Source organism: Phyllostomus discolor, chromosome 9 (genome assembly GCF_004126475.2).
Source record: "Phyllostomus discolor isolate MPI-MPIP mPhyDis1 chromosome 9, mPhyDis1.pri.v3, whole genome shotgun sequence".
Lineage (NCBI taxonomy): Eukaryota > Metazoa > Chordata > Mammalia > Chiroptera > Phyllostomidae > Phyllostomus > Phyllostomus discolor.
The window spans coordinates 30,209,029-30,229,081 of record NC_040911.2 but is presented as its reverse complement, the minus strand read 5'-3'; the positions used below and the strand labels follow the sequence as shown (position 1 = coordinate 30,229,081).

General features: G+C 40.5%; 1 protein-coding gene across 1 annotated transcript in view; it reads right to left on the bottom strand.

The window, feature by feature from the left end:
• KLHL14 (kelch like family member 14) overlaps positions 1 to 20,053 on the bottom strand; it is a 93,787-nt gene that overhangs the window by 14,405 nt on the left and 59,329 nt on the right. The window contains exons 3-4 of the mRNA XM_028524407.2: positions 8,763 to 8,852; positions 1,248 to 1,326 (exon numbers count right to left, since the gene is read on the bottom strand). Of these exons, the coding sequence (XP_028380208.1) occupies positions 1,248 to 1,326; positions 8,763 to 8,852 (169 nt within the window). The remainder of the gene's footprint in view (positions 1 to 1,247; positions 1,327 to 8,762; positions 8,853 to 20,053) is intronic.

Genomic DNA, 20,053 nt, shown 5'->3' with positions numbered 1-20,053 from the left:
TTATGGCAGTTACAATAACAGCAACCAGGACATAACTCCCAGAAGAGGAGAACAAGGGGAGAGACATCAGGAAGCTTTTAAGTATCCCTGTACACAAACAGGAAGGTTGAGAAGTTTGGCAAGACATTAACTTAGGATAATTTCTTGGGGTACCTTAGCATTAGACATTTCTAAAGGTATCTGGGTCCTTTTAATATATTGTGCCTCATTATTTTCAGTGCACAGCTTTTAGTCTCCTGAAAGAACATATTAATTATTTATCTGGAATAGAAAGTGAGTTTCTTCATAATAGCAGAGATGCATGGTCTTCCTGCAGTAATGTCCATTTTTGAATGAATGGTAGGATCAGAAAATTTCTTTTTAACTTGGAATTTATGATTAAGGATCTAACTTGATTGGACTGAATACTTATAAAAGGAAACCTTAAGGTGAAGGGTCTTCAAAGAAATAAGAATATTTATTTCTTAAATAGTTCAATTGAGAAAATAAGTTGTAGATTATTGTTGCTGTTATACTGAAGAATAATTTGTTCATGAGGATGTCAAGGTATTATTTGAAAAGAACCAAGTGTTCAAAACTAAGCATGCAAATTAACATAGGCATATCAAGACACGGCCTCATGCCTAAGTAACAGTCAGGAAAGCCAAATAGGTACAAAAGTAGTTGTCATCTTGTCCTTTGGTGCTAGGAGAATTGGGTAAGACAAACACTGTACATAAAAAATGAGAGGACGCCTTGCAAAACTGTTTCTTTTTTAAAGCAAACAAATGACCTATTCCTGAATGTATGATGGAAAGATATTTGAAGAGGCAAATGTAAAGGACTTAAATCAGTGAGACTTGAAAACTTTAATATTAAAATTTCTGCATCAAAATGCATATCACTGTGAGAATGGTGTTTTATATTTCAATTATAGGATTTAAATATATCACACATAACCAAGGAGAGTGGGATAGCCAGTGAGATTGTAGCTATGCTTGCCAAAAAATTCGATGCAATTGTACTAAAGAAAGGTCATAGAATTTTTTCTTCCTATGTTAGGATAAATAATTGACTTCTTTTTAAAATTATTTTTCTCCATTGAGTTAATAAGGCAGTTATTCTACATTGGCTGGCCCAAGTTTTGTATTTTGCTTCATCTGTCTCTCATGGGTTCCATTTAGCATACCCTATTATGGAACCATTCAGCATCCGTGCTTCCTGTAAAGCAGCCACAAATGTTTCAGACACAAGAAATAAACACTTACCTTTCTTGCATGGGTGGGAGTTGTATCCAGCTATTAAATCGGGGATCATATCGGCTGACAAAATTGGTACTGTGTTTTCCTGTAAAAATATATTTGAGACACTTAAAACTTAGATTTCTTTGTTGTTCTTCACATTTAATAGTATTTTATAAGATGCCCCTGTTTGCAGATTTAACAAATAGATGAATTAAGCAGAGGGAGCATCTACTATGGTCTGAGAACTGATAAAGTCAGTAGAAGGATGAATGAGCTACCTCCAATGTTTTTCCTTTTTTCTTACTTGTCCTTTGTCCTTTTTTAAAAAACAATGAGTTAGAATAAAAATAAATCAACCATAATAATAAAAGCTAGTAGGTTTATCAAACTACTTTTATCCCAAAGTTAGGGTAAAACTTTCTGGGTTTTGGGGGTTTTATGCTTTAAACATATGAAGTTGTTGCCTTTAAATAATCAGTTCCAGAGAATACCCTGCATGATATGTCCGATTAGAGGGTTGTTTTTGTTTGATTTTTTTTAATGAACAAAGTGTTCTAGCAGTGGTAGAGTTCACCCTCTCTCCAGGGAAATAACAGCAATCACTACCATAAGAGTTTTAAGAAAATCAGTTTTATTTTAATCTGTGCTATGTAAGTTCTGTGTGTGCATTTGAGGGAAGTACAGTTGCTGTGACCTATCACAGGTATAAGCACTGAATGGGAATCATGAGTCCCTGGAGCGGGTTAACCAGCTTATTTCCTCCATTGAACCTAACGAGTACAGTAATGCCTCGGAGGCTTGAAAAGTATTCTCATTTGCCACCAAGAAATGGAAGCCAAAGAGTGCATCCCATTTTCTGTGTAGCACCTGATGACAATCATCTAAAGCACCTGAAGTCTTAACTCTAAAAGTCTGCCTTTTATCCATATACATGTAACTACCCATTGAAATATAGGTACCGAATTTGATCACAGGAATAAACAGGAGTGAATGTGTGCATGTGTGTATGCATGTTTTCACATAGGCATGTATACAAAACACAATTATTAATTGCACAATTAGATATTTAGCATTTACTATGTGTCTTATTGGTCTACCTTCTATCTATAAAGAAAGGCCAAATTCCTGTTTTGGTAAGTGAATAAACAAATATATAACATTATCAAGTAGAGGAAGGCTATACAGAGGGGAGGCCAGTTTAAGTAGAATGGTCATAGATGCCTTTTGCAAGCCATGTGAATATCTGTGGAATGAGCCTCTCAGGCAGTGTGGCAGGTGAGTATAAAGTCCCGGGGCTGCTCCTGAATTCAAAACCAGCTAGAATCCTAGAGTGACTTGGACAGAAGTCAGAGAGGTGTAAGGTCCAGAACAGTGTGCCTCATGGAGTAGTGTAGGATTGTGCCTCTTGTTATAAGAATAGGGAGGCACTGGAAGGTTTTGAGCAGTCAAGAAACATGGTCTCATTTATCTTTTACAAAGATTACCCTGGCTGCTGTGTGAAGAAGAGATTACAGAGGGGCCACTCTCAAAGTGGGGGCAGCTGAATAAAGGTGCAGGCAGTGGTCAGATTTGAGATCTATTGAATGGAACCAGTAAAAATTATTTTCTAATTGATTACTGGTATGAAGTAAAAGGGATTTAATTAAGGAAGTTTGCCAGTTTTTTAGCCTGAGTAACTCAAAACCTGGATTTTAGAGGTGGGGAAGACCAGGCAGGATTAGTTTGCAGGTCGGGGAGAGAAGTCGTGAGTTCTGGACTTAACCTGGCAAAGCCTATGGGATCTCAAAGTGGAAGTATCTGGAAGGACACTGGCTAAATAAGGCTATAGGTGCAAATTTGGAGGCTATTATTCCAGAAATATTATTTAAAGTCATAGAATAGAATGAAATCCCTTTAGGGAGAGGGTATGCAAATGAAAGGTAATGTAAATCCTGGGAATTAGCCCTGGGATAGAAGGAAAACTGGCAAAGAAAAGAAATTGGCAGAGATAGAAGGGAAAGCGTGGTACTTTGGAAGCCTTGTCAAATAGTGTTTCAAAATGGGGTATTAGCATCTGAGAACTGGCCAGAAGATTTGGCGGCATGGAGGCTGGTGGTGGCTGCACCAATGTCGTGCCAATGGGAGGGTGGGGAGGAAGGCCTGAGTGGGGACTGCTCCAGGGTGACGGAAATGGGAGAAAGCAGAGAAAAGAGGGTAGAGAATACTTTTTAGAACTTCTGCCATAAAAATAAGATTATAGCTGGAGGATGCCACATCCAGAGAAGCTTTTATTGGTCTGTTTGTTCTCTTAAGTTTGGGAGTATTGAAAGGTGCTTAAACAAGCAAGAGGGAATGAAGAATAGGCCTTAGACTGGAGCAGAAACAATAACAGGAGAAAGAATAGAGTAATAAATGAATAGATTTGGTAGTAGCAAGATAAAGATTTTCATCCTCTAATTGCTTCTATTGTAATTGAACTAAGAAGATAGCCTATCCCCTTCAAGGGAGGAGGGAGGTTTTGGAGAAAGGCATTTATTTGAGAGAAGGTGTGGAATAGTTAACCTGGAGGGAGGGAGACTGTGCTGACCAGGAAAATTAAGTGGAGTTGGCTAGTAATCAACATGGTTTGTTAGTAGTCAGAGTGGCTGTTGGCTTTCTATATCCACATTTAGTCGCTCAGGGGCAGGGGCGAGGTGGAAAAGAGTGGATTTAACCAGGATCAAAGCTTTACTAGGTAAGTATAACAGAAGGAGGTGGACACGAGGATTGCTGGTGTGTGCGTTAGAGTGATTGCTTATAGGGATGGGCAGTAAGTATAAACTCAGTAAGGAGGGGAATAAGAGCAGGAGGGGATGATGGACAATGAGAAAGCAGTGGGGTCAAGTGAAGGTGGTGGCATTATCAGAAAAACAGTAGATAGCTGCCCCCCAAAGGGTCAGCAGGTGGTATAATCTGGAGACATCCTTTAAAGTGATGAGTTTTAAGAGTGTGGGACTGACAATTAAGAGGAAGTCAAAAAGCTCCCTGCCTCCAATAACAAGAAGAATGGGAAGGTTGGAAAACCAGGTGCCCATTAGAGAGGGTGGCTGGGGAAATAGCCAGGTTATGACTAGAAAAGTGGGAGGAAGCATTCGGAGGAGAGTTCAAGGACTATTGGGATTTTGTTGATGTGAGATCATGAGTTCTAAGGATCACATGGGAGGGTTTGGATGACCTGGTTAGGTGGCAACTTAAGTTTTATTTGGGGAGCACAGAAAGAGTTAAGAGTTCTTGCATTGAGAGTCATCCAAAAAATTCAGATTCCACAAAGAGAGGCTCCAACTCAAGGAATAATTATGTCTAGAGTTGGTTTATAAGGGAGTCTGTAGATTTTGCAATCATTAACCCTGTAGGTTCCAAAGTTAATTCCAAAATGCATCTGAAGATTAATGCTATAAGTAGGAATACAGAACACATCCACTATGTATAAGAATGTTTCTTAATGAAATTTTGTTTAGAATTTCCATTTGGAAGAAGACATCCGCTTCCTCTCTGTAATGGGGCCGAGAGTGACTTCACATGCTGAGCAGTGGTGGTAGGAGCTGGAATGCTTGTCTCTGGTGGTAATGGTTGTAGCCTTCTATCAGAGAAAAGGCTAAGCGGGGTCTGGTGTGAGATGCATGCAAGACAAAGAAAGTTTCCAGAGGCAGGGTCAATGGTGCCCAAAGGGGCAAGGAGTGACTGGGGAGCTAAGAAGCAGGAAGACATTCTGGAGTTGGCAAGGGATGTGCAGGGAGCACAATGAACCTCAGAGGGAATGAGTCTGGTGGAGTGAAGGAGGTGAGATTAAATGAGGTTCTTCACTGCATCCTTGTGGCTTCTAATGAGACCCTATTAGCAGTTTCAGAGTGGCAGCCACATCCAGTGGGGTTTTGGATTATTCTTCACTGTTTTAGTCTTTTCTCATCTTTTCCATTTTTTCCTAACTCTTCTTCCTTTCTTCTCTTTCTGTGGTGATTCCCTGCCACCAGACACCATTTTTTTTGAGTCTGTTAAAAAGTTTTATTTTTTAATTTTTTTAAAAATTTAATCATTATTGTATTTTTTCCATTACCATTTAGTCCCTTTATACTCTCCTTCCCCCACCCCCACCCCCACCAGCAGTCACCACACTGTTGTCCATGTCTATGAGTCCTTTTTCCTTTGTGCTCACTGCTGAATGTTACTTAGGTGAGGGGTAAAATGGAGCCAGGGGTGGCAGTTTCCAGTCAGAGGTGGAATGGAAGAAAGTGAGAGGGAAAGGAAGTGCCCCATGAGCAGTATTTTGGGAGTCAGTCATCAGGAAGTGACAAACGGAAATTTGTTCTCTGTAAGCTGGGGCTCTGACAGAATATGTGCATCTATATTAGACTATTATAACTCATTTCTGTCACTAATGACATGAAGGATGTTAATAGGAGTTAGTATATAGGGCTAAGTTGAAAAAAATTTATATCCTGCATATATTCCCAGTAACATGTTTTAAAACTTCAAATTTTGGTCTTATAATCATGACAATCAATAAATAAAATAAATTTGTGTTTTACGAGAACCTATTTGTGTTTTATGAGCAGATACTGAAATTTACAACTTTGTATTTCATTAAAGGACATACATCTCAGGCACCATTTCATAAGAACTAAAGTTTAACTTAAGAAGATTCCATCTTTGGAACTGGCATATATGTAATATTTCAACCTATGGGTTTTTATTTTTTCCTCCTTGCCAGAAATGAAATTAAAGCATATTATATGTTTTCTTGGGGATTATTATTCTTTATACATTTTGGTATCAAATGCTTACTTTTTGATTGCAGAAGGTATTATAATATGAAAATCCCATATTTTTGAGATGATTGAGTTCCTTTTTGGTTTCCTAGCTGGGGAATAATGAAGAGATTTTTTTTTTTCTGAGAGAGTGAGAACCACTGGCCATTGTGATACAATAAGGATTTAATTTCACAAGAACAATGGAAAAAATGACTGTTGTTTCATATCTATCCAAATACAAATGTTTGTCTGGGAAGGCAGTGTAGTATCATGGTTTGAAGGCTAGGGCCCTGAAGTCAGACAGACCTCCATTAAATCAGCTCAGCTTCTCGTAAGCTGTGTGTCCTAGCAAGTTGTTTAACCTCTTCAGGCTTAATCTCCTGATGGTAGAACTAGAGCAACCATGGACTGGGCCTCACGGGATGGGTGTGAGGATGAAGTGAAATGATGAGGTGAGTGCTCAGCAAAGTTCCCAGCAAAAATTAGTGCTCCATATATATTACTACTGATACTAAAAAGAGTTAACTATGGTTTACCAGATGCATGGTATATGAAGCTACGTGGAAGATATTGAAGGGATTGTGGTGAATGTGTGTTTTGGTTCCTAGTCCAGATGTCTTCACCAGACTGGTGCCCCCCTTTCCTACCTGCTGTGAGTGCTGGTGCTCATGGTTGCAGCTGCTCCCACCCTGGAGAATTGTCCTCAGCGGAACAGGCCACCTCCTGGCTCGCCCTCGTCCCCTACCTGGGAGAAGGCATCAGCCAAGGACTGACCGATTGACAAGAAGGTCTGCCTGCCTCACAGTGAACAATTCTCCTCTGTTTATAAAGGAGGGCCAATCAGTGGTTCGCCAGCAATTTCTCAGATCTGTACTAAACGACTCCACATGCCAAACAAGCCAGGGAAGCATGGCTTAGCGTTGCAGGTGGAGGCAGGTTTTAAGAAGGGCTTCACAGAAAGAGGGAGTGAGCCGGCAGGCCCATACTGAGGCTAAAAGTACTAAAATTCAGTTCTTGAGCCTCTTAGTGGCTGGAGCAAAAGCAAACATACGCATTCAATCACAGGAATAGCATTAGTCACAATTTTCAAAAGTGACTCAGTGCTTTGGTCTGACAAGAGGGTGTCTTCACATGGGGCACGTTGGGGGTTGACAGGCATGCCTACAGGAAATGCAGTGCTGTGCGTTCAACAGTCTTTCTCACAGCATATTCACCAAGGGTTTAAAAGCAAACTGCTATTCTCCTCAGGGCGGGGAGGAAGGCCAATCAGTGAGGTCCTAAGACACAGGTTTAATTTTCTAGAGTAGAGAAATATATCTATTAACTCTCCCCTAATTCCCTGACCCAATCCTCTGAGCTTCGGTGTTCAATAGAAGTTGAACAGAAAGCAGTTACAAGTCACTGGTCGGGGGGGGGTGGGGTGGCGTGAACCTAGGGAGCAGATTTTCTATGTTGTTGACTAAGGTCTGTCTCGTAGGAATGGTTGGTCCATCAAGCTTTGTGCCCACTGAGTTGTGGCGTCGAGACTGGTATTTTGACAGAGGCTCATTCCACCTGGGAAGAGCGATGGGCTGAGAGAGCACAACCATCAGAAACAGGGCCATGGGTTATGGGTTAGTTTTAATCTAAAACAGATTCAACAGTAAACGGGGAGTTTTCAGGACATTGTACGTATTCCAGTGTTTTGGTAACGTCAAGTCCATTATTTAAAAGATAAGTTAGAGCAGAGATGCTGCATATAGTTTTTGCTCCTGTTCCAAATCTGTTTCTCACAAAGCCCAGGAACTGTCTCCTTTCCAACCATTAAAGACATGGACCAATGAAGCTGCAGGTCTTGAGAAGGAATGTGTCCCTCGCTTGCTTCAAAGAAGTGTTCCTGGAGGGTGGCCTGGGTTGTTTTCCTTTAAGATTTTTCTAGAGTGAACAGATGTAACAATTTTCTATAATTTGCCTTGGTGCAGATGCTGAAAGAGAGCATTCACAATAAAATATATGCAGTATATGTAATTTCATCTGGATGTTCTGGGGTTTTAAAGTAAAAATGTGTACCTGCAAGCTGTTTTATGGTTTCTCAGTCATAATTATCTCTGTTACACAGAAGGCTACAACAGCAACTCTTCCTTCACGTGCAAGCTTTCCAAAAATATCTTGATAATTTCACATGTTCTGCAAGGCACAATGCTCTCCCTGTGTTTGGCTTGGGAAATGTATTAAAAGTGTTTGATTTCTCTTTGTGATAAGTTTATGTAGTGATCGCATCAACAGGGAGGATGGTGGATGATCTCTGAAAGAAGCTTTTGAAACAGTGGGACAACTCGAAGTAATAAATGTTGCAAAAGAACTTCAGCGAAGGTTATGTGCAGTGTGACTGCAGATAATGCTTAATTATTGAAACTGCATTATTGCACTGGTAAAATGGGAGAAGAGTGGTGGAGAAGGTGGTGAGAATTCTAAGTAGCTACAGCTTGCCACCTGCCTCTAGGGAGTCTGTGCCTGCACTGTGGCATTCCTCAAGGGACAGATCAGGAGAGGGGCTGGGGCGTCAGTGCGAAGCTAAATCCCCAGGCAGTCAGTGAGTGAATGCTCTGCTGGGTAGTCCTCTGCGAGCTCAGTGATTGACCCTCCCTCCAATCGTCAGCCCACTTCACTGACTACTTCGCTGGTCCCTGCTGCACAAATACATACTCTCCCCAGTAATTATGGGATGGACTGTTACCGGTGCCTTTCACTGAACACACATGGAGCAGCCACTATTACGTTGTTCAATAGTTACCATTAGGGTTCCATTGGTCCTCTCCGCCCAACACAAACAAGAAATTCTCTACCTCCACAACGCAGTGGTGGGCACTGTTGTACGGCATAACTGGAATGAAGAAGAAAAAACAGATGTATGAAATCTTCCATCTTAGAACTTGCCCGTTGGCTCACTAGTTATTTGCTTTCACCGAAGTGCATAAAATGTGAGACAAAGTCAGTAGGAAGAAGAGAGCCAAGCAGCAGAGCGAGGCACCCCCCGATCCTCTGTGGCTCAATGATGTGTTCCCAGCAACTGGAAACCCAACCCCTTTTGATTAATTTTACATAATGTTATTCCACAAATTAGTCAAGAACAACCTGTCATGCTGCTTTCAATTCTTAAGTTCTCACTTGCCTGATGATGGGGACCTCATTCCAAAGCAGTGATTGAAACTCCCAAATGGTCAGGGCTGGGGTTACTTCTCAGAAGAAATAACCCTGCATACACTCGGAGCCATTAGGATGCTCTGCCCAAACTTGGTTTGCTGGCAGTCTTTCCATAAACAGGCTCAGTGTGCTTGGTAGCTTTCTATTCCACAGCAATGAGCAAGCTGAATTTCCATACAGTTTTAAGTTTTTAAATTAAGGTCCTGCTGATTTAATGCCTTCTCCAAATGTATACGCTTAATTTCCTGTACAATGTCATTAGCAGCACAATCTCACATTTTCTATCTATCTGCTTAGGAGCTCTTCTGTGACAAAGACCCAAACCGTCAGGAACATCACAAATATTCATTCCCCTCGTCTCGCCCTTCTCCCTGCCCCGATCTGGTGGCTGTGGGAGGGGGTGTCATTCAGACACCCATGAAAGCCAGCTTCCTCTGCATTTGTTCTCATTTACATTTTCATTTGGGAGACACACACAGCCAGGAGAGGACACCCCCGTGACCCCACTTGCAGTGCAGTGTTGGCCTCTGCTGTTACACTATCACGAGGTAAATGCAAGCGGACACAGCGTTAGTTATCACACATGCAAGGGTTTGGGCCCAGTGACACCAGTAGTAAAAATGATGTCCTTGTTCAGCTCATCATATGGGCACCTTAAATCTAGGTGAGGAAAAATGGGAAGGCGATGTGCATGTGCAGGCAGGGAACTTATTGCTTGACACGGATCAGCAGAGCACTTAAGAAACCAGTGCAGTGGGAAATCAGTATGAGCCAAGGCCAGCTCTGACTCGGTGCTCTTTTTCAGTGGGGAGAGGGGGAAGGAGAGCACACCTATCTCATCCCCAGCGCATCTGGGGTGGCACACACGTCTCATCTCATTTGTTTTTCTGTTTTAATTTTTCTCAGGATGTGCAGAGCAGGCTGAGATATGTAAATAAAAATAATAGGAAACAGGCAAAGCTTTGGAACCTATTGGACAGCCTCTGAGAGAGCAAGTCAGATCATTGGAGCTTTTTACTGAAGGATTTCACGAGTTTTGATTATTTTATCATTTAATTTTTTTTTTACCGTGACTATTCATTGTTTTTGAACTGATATGCACAAGAGAGAAGGCATTGGTATGTAAACCCCTGATTTAGGAGATAATGTAGAAGAAACTGGGTGTGCTGTGGATTTGTGAGGTCCATTAATTAGGTCAATTGACTTAGGGAGTCATCTTGGGAATGTCCTTCGTCCCCCCAACCCTCAGTTATCTCTTTGGGAAATGCTTTTAATCATATAGATTCTGCAGAATCCATTTGGGGCAGAATATATGTTGGGTTCATTGAGCAACTAAAATTGGATATGGGCTGAACATTTAGAAAAAAATTAACTCATCATTATTTGGATTATGATGATGGTTCCACAATGCCAAAAACAAAACTATGCTCCCCATATGTTATGTATATCCTGAACAGCCTGGGGCTACCCAGTTCATCATAATGTCATCTGGTCAGTGCAAACTTATAGCATTGATTGCCATCTGCATGCATCTACTCGCATGAGAAATGAGTATAAAAATAGAGGCCACTGACTATAACCAACTCACGTTATGACAGACACTCTTCCAATATTTACTTTAAACTTTTGGTCCATTCAATGTCCAAATCTTATAAGTAATAAAAAACTGTATTATCTTCTTTTTCACTAGAAGTTCAACTTTATAACACAACACTATCTCTGAAAATGAACGCTTGTATTTTGTTCTTGCCATGCATTTGCTCCCATTCAGGCAAGCAGAAATTAAGTGAAGGAAATAATAGATGATTTATTCTTAAGCCTCTTTTTCATTTGATTACCCCTATTGTTATGCTTTGTGCAAACAAATGAAACTATTGCATTAAGCTAACTGTTGAAACCTTCAAAATAAGAGAGACGGTCTTTGAAGTTCTAATATAAAGGCTACTTGAAGGTATTCTTATTTATCTGCACATATTTACTCTGGTTTTTAAGCCTTGTGTGCTATATTTCTTGACAGAGTATTTCAGTATTCTCATTCCTGAATTATTGTCTTTTTTGAGTTATTACCATGAGTTGAGAGGCTATAAATATACACAAAAGCTTTTTGAAATTATTTGGAATGCAAAATGCTCCAAATTTATTAGAAGGAAATCTATATTAAATCAATGTTTGAGTTTTGCAAAAGACCTACTTTCTTTGATTTCTGATTAAACCTGAAGGAAAGTGAAGTAGATAGGGCAGTGAGCAAGGGCAAACATCTGTTTAAAATGGCATTAGGTACCCTGCTTATTGATTACCTTTTAAGTCACAAAGAGTACACGCCTGACCCTTTCTAGATTCCTCTAGAGGTGGACACGAACCCCGCCCTCACAAGCAGGTCGTGGAGGAGAAGCTTGTACTCCGCGTTCACATGCAGCCCAGTGTGGGCTTTTAGCGTGTCAGTCAGTGAGTCAGAGGGAAAGGGTAAAGAGAAGCTAATCAGGATGAAATGAGATTAAAGGCTGTCTAATTTTACAGCAACTGTGATCCATCAGCCACTGTGAAAGTGACAGTGGAAATGAATGATGGAGACAGACAGGTGGGGCTGTACATTTCACTGATTTATCCTCAAATGCACTGGGCCTTATTTTATTGAGTGAACATGACCGCATTTATCATGACTGTCATCTAAACCCACTTCCCTCCATTTAAAAAGGTCACTTTACTCAGAGGGAGCAGGAGAGAGGCACTTTCAAATCAGATTTAAAATCTAATAACACGTGTTTATAAGGCCCTTTGTGAGAATTCTCAACTTTTATTAAACAAACTACAAGTGTTAGAGGGAAAGGAGGGGGAAGGCTGCAAAATTGGGGGAAAAAAGAAAAGAAAAAGAAACCTTTAGCCATCTGTGGGAATACAGTCATTTAGTTTCTATATTTGAAGCAATTTGTACTATTTTTGCCTTTCCCAAGCAAGTGACATTGTGTTATAACTTGGGAAATTAAACACAACATTTACATTTAGTATTTTTAATTAAGAAAGTAAGAAGCAGATAATATTATAAAGTAAATTTGGTGAAGATATAAGCCCCAGTGTTCATTCTGCAGAATGACTCATCACCACACACTCAATACATGTTAACAGTTGTTGCAAGTTGAATCTCTGTCACAATTCATGTATGTATCTGCTCATTGTTTGCCCATACTTTAAGGCCATAACTTTAAGGCCGTAAAATCTCAGTTACACTGTCTTTTACTCCTTCTTGTTCCAGTGCAATAAAGTATCCTGGAATGTTATGCATAAAATTAGCCTTTATGGCTATGAAATCATTCAAGCCCTCAGAGTACTTTGTGTTACTTTTCACAATAGTAATCACCATTTACTGAATATTCACTGTGTGTCAGGTACTGTGCTGGTACTGTGTATGTGTATAATTATGTTTATAATATATAAGTGCCTATATTGTGTTGCTGAAAATATAATACTTATGTTTTGCTCTTGCCATTCATTTGCTCCCATTCAGGCAAGCAGATAGTAAATGAGGGAAATAATAGATAATATTTACTATATGATAAAATATAATATGTGATAATATAAAATACACCTATATTTTATTTACCTGCATTTATCTATACCTTTCATTTAATACAACTAGCTACAAGGGAGGTGTTACTCACTCATTTTATTTCTTTAGGAAATACTGAGGTTTTAAGAGGTCCAGTCACTTGTTGAAGGTCATACTCAGCTAATGAACGGCAGAGGGAATCCAAACACAGGGATATCCGGATCCCGACCCGCACTCTTATCCATTTCACTCTGCTGAGTTTCAATAGGTGTGTGCATCCAACCAGCAAGTAATTACTAAGTACCTGTATCTTCAGTGATGATGTTCCTGAAATTTCTGCATAACTTTTTTGTATTAAATCATATTTAAAATGTTCATTATTTTCATATTTAAAGGAATTCTGATTAAAGCAAATGGGCACTTCTTTAGAGATTTTTTTCTATAAATCCTATATTCAAATTGTGGGTTTTCTTAAGAAAGGATACATTTGTTCAATGGGGTCAGAAAAACACTGAGCAAATAAGCTAGTCAAGGATGGGTAGAGTCTATCGGCAGAGGGTTTTTATTTTTATTTTTTTTAAGCAACGAAGGTGTATTTCCACACTGTAAGCAGATTCAAAGTATCTTGGGCATAGAGGCTCTTTTCTTGGTCTATAAAATATGCAGAGGCTTGCTGTGTTTATGAAGGCCGTATTCTGCTAGAGATTGGCACTATTTCCTCCCACATTTCATAGCTAAAGAACGTCTAGCTCTTCTACAAGAAAGTTACAGGTATCCTTCACAACCACAAAATTTTCATGAATGTCTAAGCAAGAGAGTGCATAGGGCTAAGCCAAGTTAAATGCCAAATAACTGGTTATTGAATGTTTATCATTTCGATGTTACCTTTATGAGGGCCTTGATTTCCTTTTGGCCTTAAATACATAAACTTGGAAAACTGTCAAATATGACATACTTCTTACTTTTTTTTTAACAGTAATGTCCATGGTGAAAATACAATCTTATAAAAAGTAAGGATATATAGGACCCATAAGTCTTCCTCCCAATCCTGACCCTCCGCCCTTCGGCACCTTACCACAGAGGCTACCTCTGTACTGTGTTCCTCATTTTCTTCCACAGAGATTGTACCTATGAGTCATTTTCTTTAACACAAATGGCAGCAGTGTTCTATAGGCACATGTTTAGTACCTTGCTCTTTTTGTTCTCAAGAATACATTCATTTATTTACCCCCCACCAATCAAATACTTTTTCAGCAGCTACTCCATGCCAGGCAATGTTATACCTGGTGGGGAGGTCATGATGAACAGCAACAAGGAATGTGCTGGCCAGGGGAAGCACATAATAAACATGTGCACGATAAATAAGCACTTTTGTTTCAGGTGACAAGTGCAGTGAAGGAAAGTAAAGCAGGGTCTGAGGTGAGGGAAAGACAGGGTGAGGAATTTTGAGTGGTCAATGAAGTGGATAATGTTTGAGGAGAAGATTGATGGAAGTGAGCCACGCATGACATAGATTCAGGAATAGCAAGTGCAAAGGCCCTGAGGCACAGGTGCAGAGTGTATCAAGAACAGCAAGACAAGAACAGAGGGATCTGAGATGAGGTCTAGAGGGAGACCCAAGGCAGATCAGGAGTCATCATGCTGTCTTGGTCAAAGGACAACCCTTGGATCATCAACCACCACAGTCTTTTAACAGCTGCACAGTGTTCCATTTGATGGGTCTCCTATGGTATACTCCATTCCCCGATGGTCATGCATTAATTCATTCAACAAGCTTTACTAAACACTCCTGTGCAGACTGTCTTCTGGTTGCTGATAATACAGTAGGGAACTACGCTGACAATGTCCCTGTTACTACAGTGCTTACATTACAGGGGAAAGAACATAAATAAATACAGACCACATAGCAACACGGCTGTCGTGGTGATGTGATATGAAGAGAAATAAAATGGGACAGTGCATTAGAGAGGGAGTGCCTGGTTACCACTCTAGCTGGTGTGGTCAGGGAAGGCCTCAATGGGGGACCACACTTAAGGTGGAATTTGAAGGGTGAGAAGGCGCTGTTATTAGAAAATAAGGGGAAGGAATCCACATAGAGACCCTGCAGCACAAATGAGCGGGATGTGCCCGAGAAGCCTACAGGAAGCCTCCGTGGGTGGAGCAGCAAGGGTACGGACCAGAGGCGTGGGAGGAAGTTAGGGGGCGGGCACAGGCTGGGTAGGTGGGTCTTCATAAACCAGGATTTTATTCTTTGCTCAAGGGAAAGACACTGGCTGGGTTTTAAGCGGCGGAATGATAGAATCTGATTCATATTTTAGAAATATTACTCCGGCCGTTATAGATGTTGCGGGTAGAAGAGGGAAAAAAGGGAGATCAGAGAGGGTGGTCTAGAGGCGTGGTGGAGGCTTGATTAGGAAGGGGCTCAGGGATGGCGGGAAGCGGACATGCTTGGCAGCAGCTCCTAATACCACAGATGCTTTGCTGAGCGTCCTTGTAGCCACTCAACACGCACACACAGGAGTGTATCTGTGGGATTAATTCCCCCAAGAGAAAGTTCTGGGTTAAAGGATGGGTGCATTTTACATTTTGATGGATATTTTACCCCTTTTTACACTTGCGTCTTTGCCAATCTGTTAGGTGAATATTTGGAACCTAGTTAAAATTTAAATTTGCATTTATTTCATTATGAAATAGGTTGGGCATCTTTTCATATGTTTAAAATCCATTGAATTTTATAGATTTTTCTACTGGATTTTAATGTCTTCATATAATTTATGCTACCTACAATTAGCTTATTTTTATCTTTAAAGTGCTTTTCTATGGAGTTATCTAAACTGGCAAAATAAATGATATCTTGAAAGCTATTGCATTGCTAGGATATGTATTTGTGAAATATTTACTCATTGATGTAAATTCAAATAGCAATTACATGCTGTTGAAGACAAATATAACCTGAAAGAAAGATGTCTCATTTAACAACATTGAATGAGCATACCTTGGCATGAGATTGTAGAGGGTTTTTTAAATGATTTTTTCAGTTTTATAATAAGTGTAATTGAAAAACAAAAATGTTAAAAATTTTACTAGTTTGTTTAATCCTACCACCCAGTCTTTCTGCAAAGATCTAGCAGTTTGACCAATGCCTCCCTGCAGACAGAAACAGACATCTTACACCAGGCCATGCTTGAAATATGTTATTGATAATCTACAGAAAAGGCGCTGTTACTTTTTTCTGTTATGTTTGGATTGTACTACCTCCACAAACTACGAATACAGGGAAATAAATGTGTTGTGTATTGGGGGTGATTTGATCATTATGGACAATTAGTCTGGAAAATTAAATCCCACAAGAAATTCACATGGTCTGATTCCAGTGATGAGCTGGTGGAGGTTCTGAAGTAACCCAAAGGTTGTCATCACTTTCTGCCTCATCCCCGACTTGCCCTTGGCCCACAGGCCAGATTTCCATAGTCCCACTGGAGAAAAAGTTTTGGAAGTGAGTTCAAGATGTGAAAATCTGGAAAAAAGTGCACATGTGTCAGGTTTTGGAGGCTGTGCAAAAACCAAGAGAGTGAGAGCTTGTTTCTCTGCCATAGTTCGAACTTGTATCTCAGGGAGATTTTTCCTGACAGCGAGTGTCGTGTTGTTCCTCCCTCCCTGTACAGTTACTGTGCTGAATGCCGGCCTTTACTGTGTACTTGCCACGTCCTGGAGCAATGTACTGAAACTGCCGGTCTTTTGTTTGTCATCCTACAGGGTCTATGAGCTCCTTGAGGCCAGGCTGTGTCATCCCTATTGCTTCATTCCTGACATTATGCTCAGTACATAGAGCTGGGTCAGACTCAGGCATCCCTATATCTAACACAGTAATTAGAAACATTAGTAGCACAAATGACTGAATGCTAGCCAGCTAAGGGAGACTGTGGAATTTTCTTCTTTGGAATTTGTAAAAAATGTGATGGGTACCAGAATATGAAGGAGGGAGGAAGTGGAGGAAGAAAAGGGGAGAAAGGAAGATGTGCCTTAGATTAGGATTCTATGGCTTCTAGAGTAGATGTTAGCCTATATGCAGTACGTATGTTAGTTTTCAAGAATGGAGGTTTGTAAGTTCTTCAAAGACTGTGACATATTTCATTAGAAACTATCTTTGGCCTGACTGTGCCAAGGTCAAAGATTTTTAATAAATCCTTGTCTGTTTACAGTTTTAGTTCTAAGCAGGGGGAGATTGCTAACAACCAGTGAGGCTAAGGGGGCTTAAAATAGCACTTCTACTAGCTAGTAACGCAAAACTGACTTACTTTTATTTAAATTAGAATATTTTCACTGACACAGTCCTAAATTATGTTATCACAATATCAACTATTTTATTTTGGATACTTCCTAACATGTTAGTTAGAAATTAAAAATAGTTTTATTTTCACTTTTGGAAAGTAAAACCAGGTCTTTGGGAATGAAAGCTGCAATCTATTCCATTTTTTTTCTTTTTTACAAAGTGATTAAACATGCTAATGCTTTGGTGTTTCTTTGATGTTTCTTTTCCTAAATGCTAACACAATGTCTTCCTGATAGCATGTTTTGGTGCAGTAAGAAATCACACTATTCATTGTTCTACGGCTAGAAAGGTTCATTAAAACATAGCCAACGCTGTAAATGGACTAAAGTAGTAAAGCAACACATATTGTTTAAACTTGTGAATACAAAAATCCTTGACAAAGGACGAGGGAGGCAGTGCTATTTAAACTGTGGATGAAATGGCAAGAGGACAGCAGAACTGATTGCGAAATAGCTTCTATTTTCTTAGAGGGTGGTCCCACCATTGTTCCCAGCTACTGAGGGAAGGAGGAAGGAAATGGGTGTGGTCTGTATAATGATAATTTATTAGGAAGTATTTTCTGATGTAGACCACACATACTTAATGTGGGAAAATGAACTCTAGCCGTTCACTTCATAACCCATGAGCTATCGAAGGCACACTTAACAAGCATTTGTGTATCAACACATTCATTCACTCTTGTCATTCAAAATAGGCATTCGAGGAACTATTAGTTGTCATGCTAAACTCTGAGCACATGAAGATTAATTGGATACCATTCCTGTACCCCAAAGCCCACAGCGCAGAAAGACAACACTGAGACAGGTAAACGGATTCACAGTGCTCTGGGCGACAAGCGACAGAAGCACCAGATGGGACACGACTAACACTTCAGAGGGAAAGAGAGGCTTAAGCTAAATCACAAGATTAAAAAAGGTTCCCCAGGTTGTCTGTCACAGCAGCAAGCAAGATGATTATCAATAAAACAAACACACAAACATGGATTTAACAAATACTAATTGAGTGCCTACTATGTGTCAGAGCCTGTGTTAGGCCCCAGTGATCTTATTATTTTACTTGGATTATTTTATAAAACATGATTAATACAATTAGCCCTGGCTGGCGTAGCTCAGTGGATTGAGCGCGGGCTGGGAACCAAAGTGTCCCAGGTTCGATTCCCAGACAGGGTACATGCCTGGGTTGCAGGCCATAACTCCCAGCAACCGCACATTGATATTTCTCTCTCTCTATCTCCCTCCCTTCCCTCTCTAAAAATAAAATAAAATAAAATAAAATCTAAAAAAACCCCCATGATTAATACAATTAGATGAATCCCCAAAATGTCCTCAGTATTAGATTTATATTATTACACCATCAATTATTTTGTTGAAGCCAGAGAAAACGTATTTAAGGAACGTGGGGGCAAATACAAGGGAGATGCTGTTGTCTACACCGTCCTTATGGGCAGCCGGCCTGCTCCCCAACTCAAATTCCCTCCAGAGCGTGCTCTCCTCAGACAGTCCAAAGCAACGGCCTCTGCACTAATTAAATCTCTCTGATATTTGGAGCCACCTGATCATTCTGGAAGCAGTTGCTTCAGTGTGCTGTTGTGCTATTGCACTTATCTGACTTCAAAGCATATTTCGCTATAAAGATTCAGAAAGATTTGCTACATGTTTCTCCCAAAGCCATTCCATGGTGTGTGTATGTTCTTGTGTATTTGTATGTGTGTTATATCTGGGAAGTACTAGTCTGGCTGGGCACTCAAGGTTATACTAGTCAATAGCTTTAACACACATGGGAAATTAAAGTGCAGCCCATGGTCTACAGAGATGAGCCCCAAGCAGGTGGTCTTGGCCTGGAAAGGCACCCAGAACTGCCTCTGGAGAAAGCTCTGACTGCTGTATTGCTGGGGAAAAGTGGAGAGCTCAAGATACAAAGATCCACAGAGAGAAACATGTAGGGCAATAGGAAGAATACTGAAGTTCCATTTTCTCCCTTTTTTGGCACCATCATTTATTGGCAAAACCAGACAGTCATTGAATGTTAAGTGATATTTACTTATAAATGCATCTATGACTGTGCACGAATATTTGGCACTTCTCCTGTGTTAGAATTTAGGCGGAGAACCCTAAAATCGAAGCAAATCTAAAGATATATGCCAGGCCATCTATGTAGGACTTGCTTACCGTTGCTCCTAAACTGGTTTTATTGATTGTATCTATGTATGTAATCAGATACACATATACATATTTAGCCTATATATACAATTATATGGAAGGCTATTAGTGAGAAGGGTTTTTTTTTTAAAGAGAGTGTTTGTGGGTGATTGTGGGAAGCCTGGACATTTTTCATCCACAGAAGTCAAGCCTTCTCCCATCCTCGACCCCAAAGACAAAACAGATGCTGGTGGAACAGAGACTTGGGCCAGATGTTTCCATGCTTCCTGGGGCTGGGCAGGCACAGGGGAGGTCTGAAGCAAGAGGCTGGCAGAAGCTGTCTGTGATGGGAGTGTGAGGGGAGAGAGCTGGGCAGAAGCGGCTGGTCCTTGGGGACTTGGTGGGCACTTCTACCTAGTACCTTCCTGGGGGCTGAGTTGGTGCCCGGGAAGCTTGCTTGACCAGAACTTCATGAAGGGATCCTCTGCCCAAGAAGATCAATTGCCAGGTCCAGCTGTCTCTAACAGAAGCTATGTGGCTGATAGCCTACGGCGCAGTAGGAAGTCTTTAGAAAGCTTCACAGCGGAACCCATAAAGACAGCTATTCAAAACACAAAAGTCAGCTTTACAGCATTTGCCTCCTGAAAGGCAACACCAAGCAGACAAAGGGTTAACAGAGCAGGCCTGAGACTGCTATCCTTGCAAAGCCTGTTTGCAAGGCTGGCCTTTGGCTGATGTCTGGGAACTTTGAGTTTCCCATTGCCCTAGATAAGAGAGGCTGTTTGTGCCCAAATTAGACAAACAATGTGATTCATGCTACATAGCTGCTTTTCTTATGGGGGTATGGAACTTTGGTATGTGCTAGG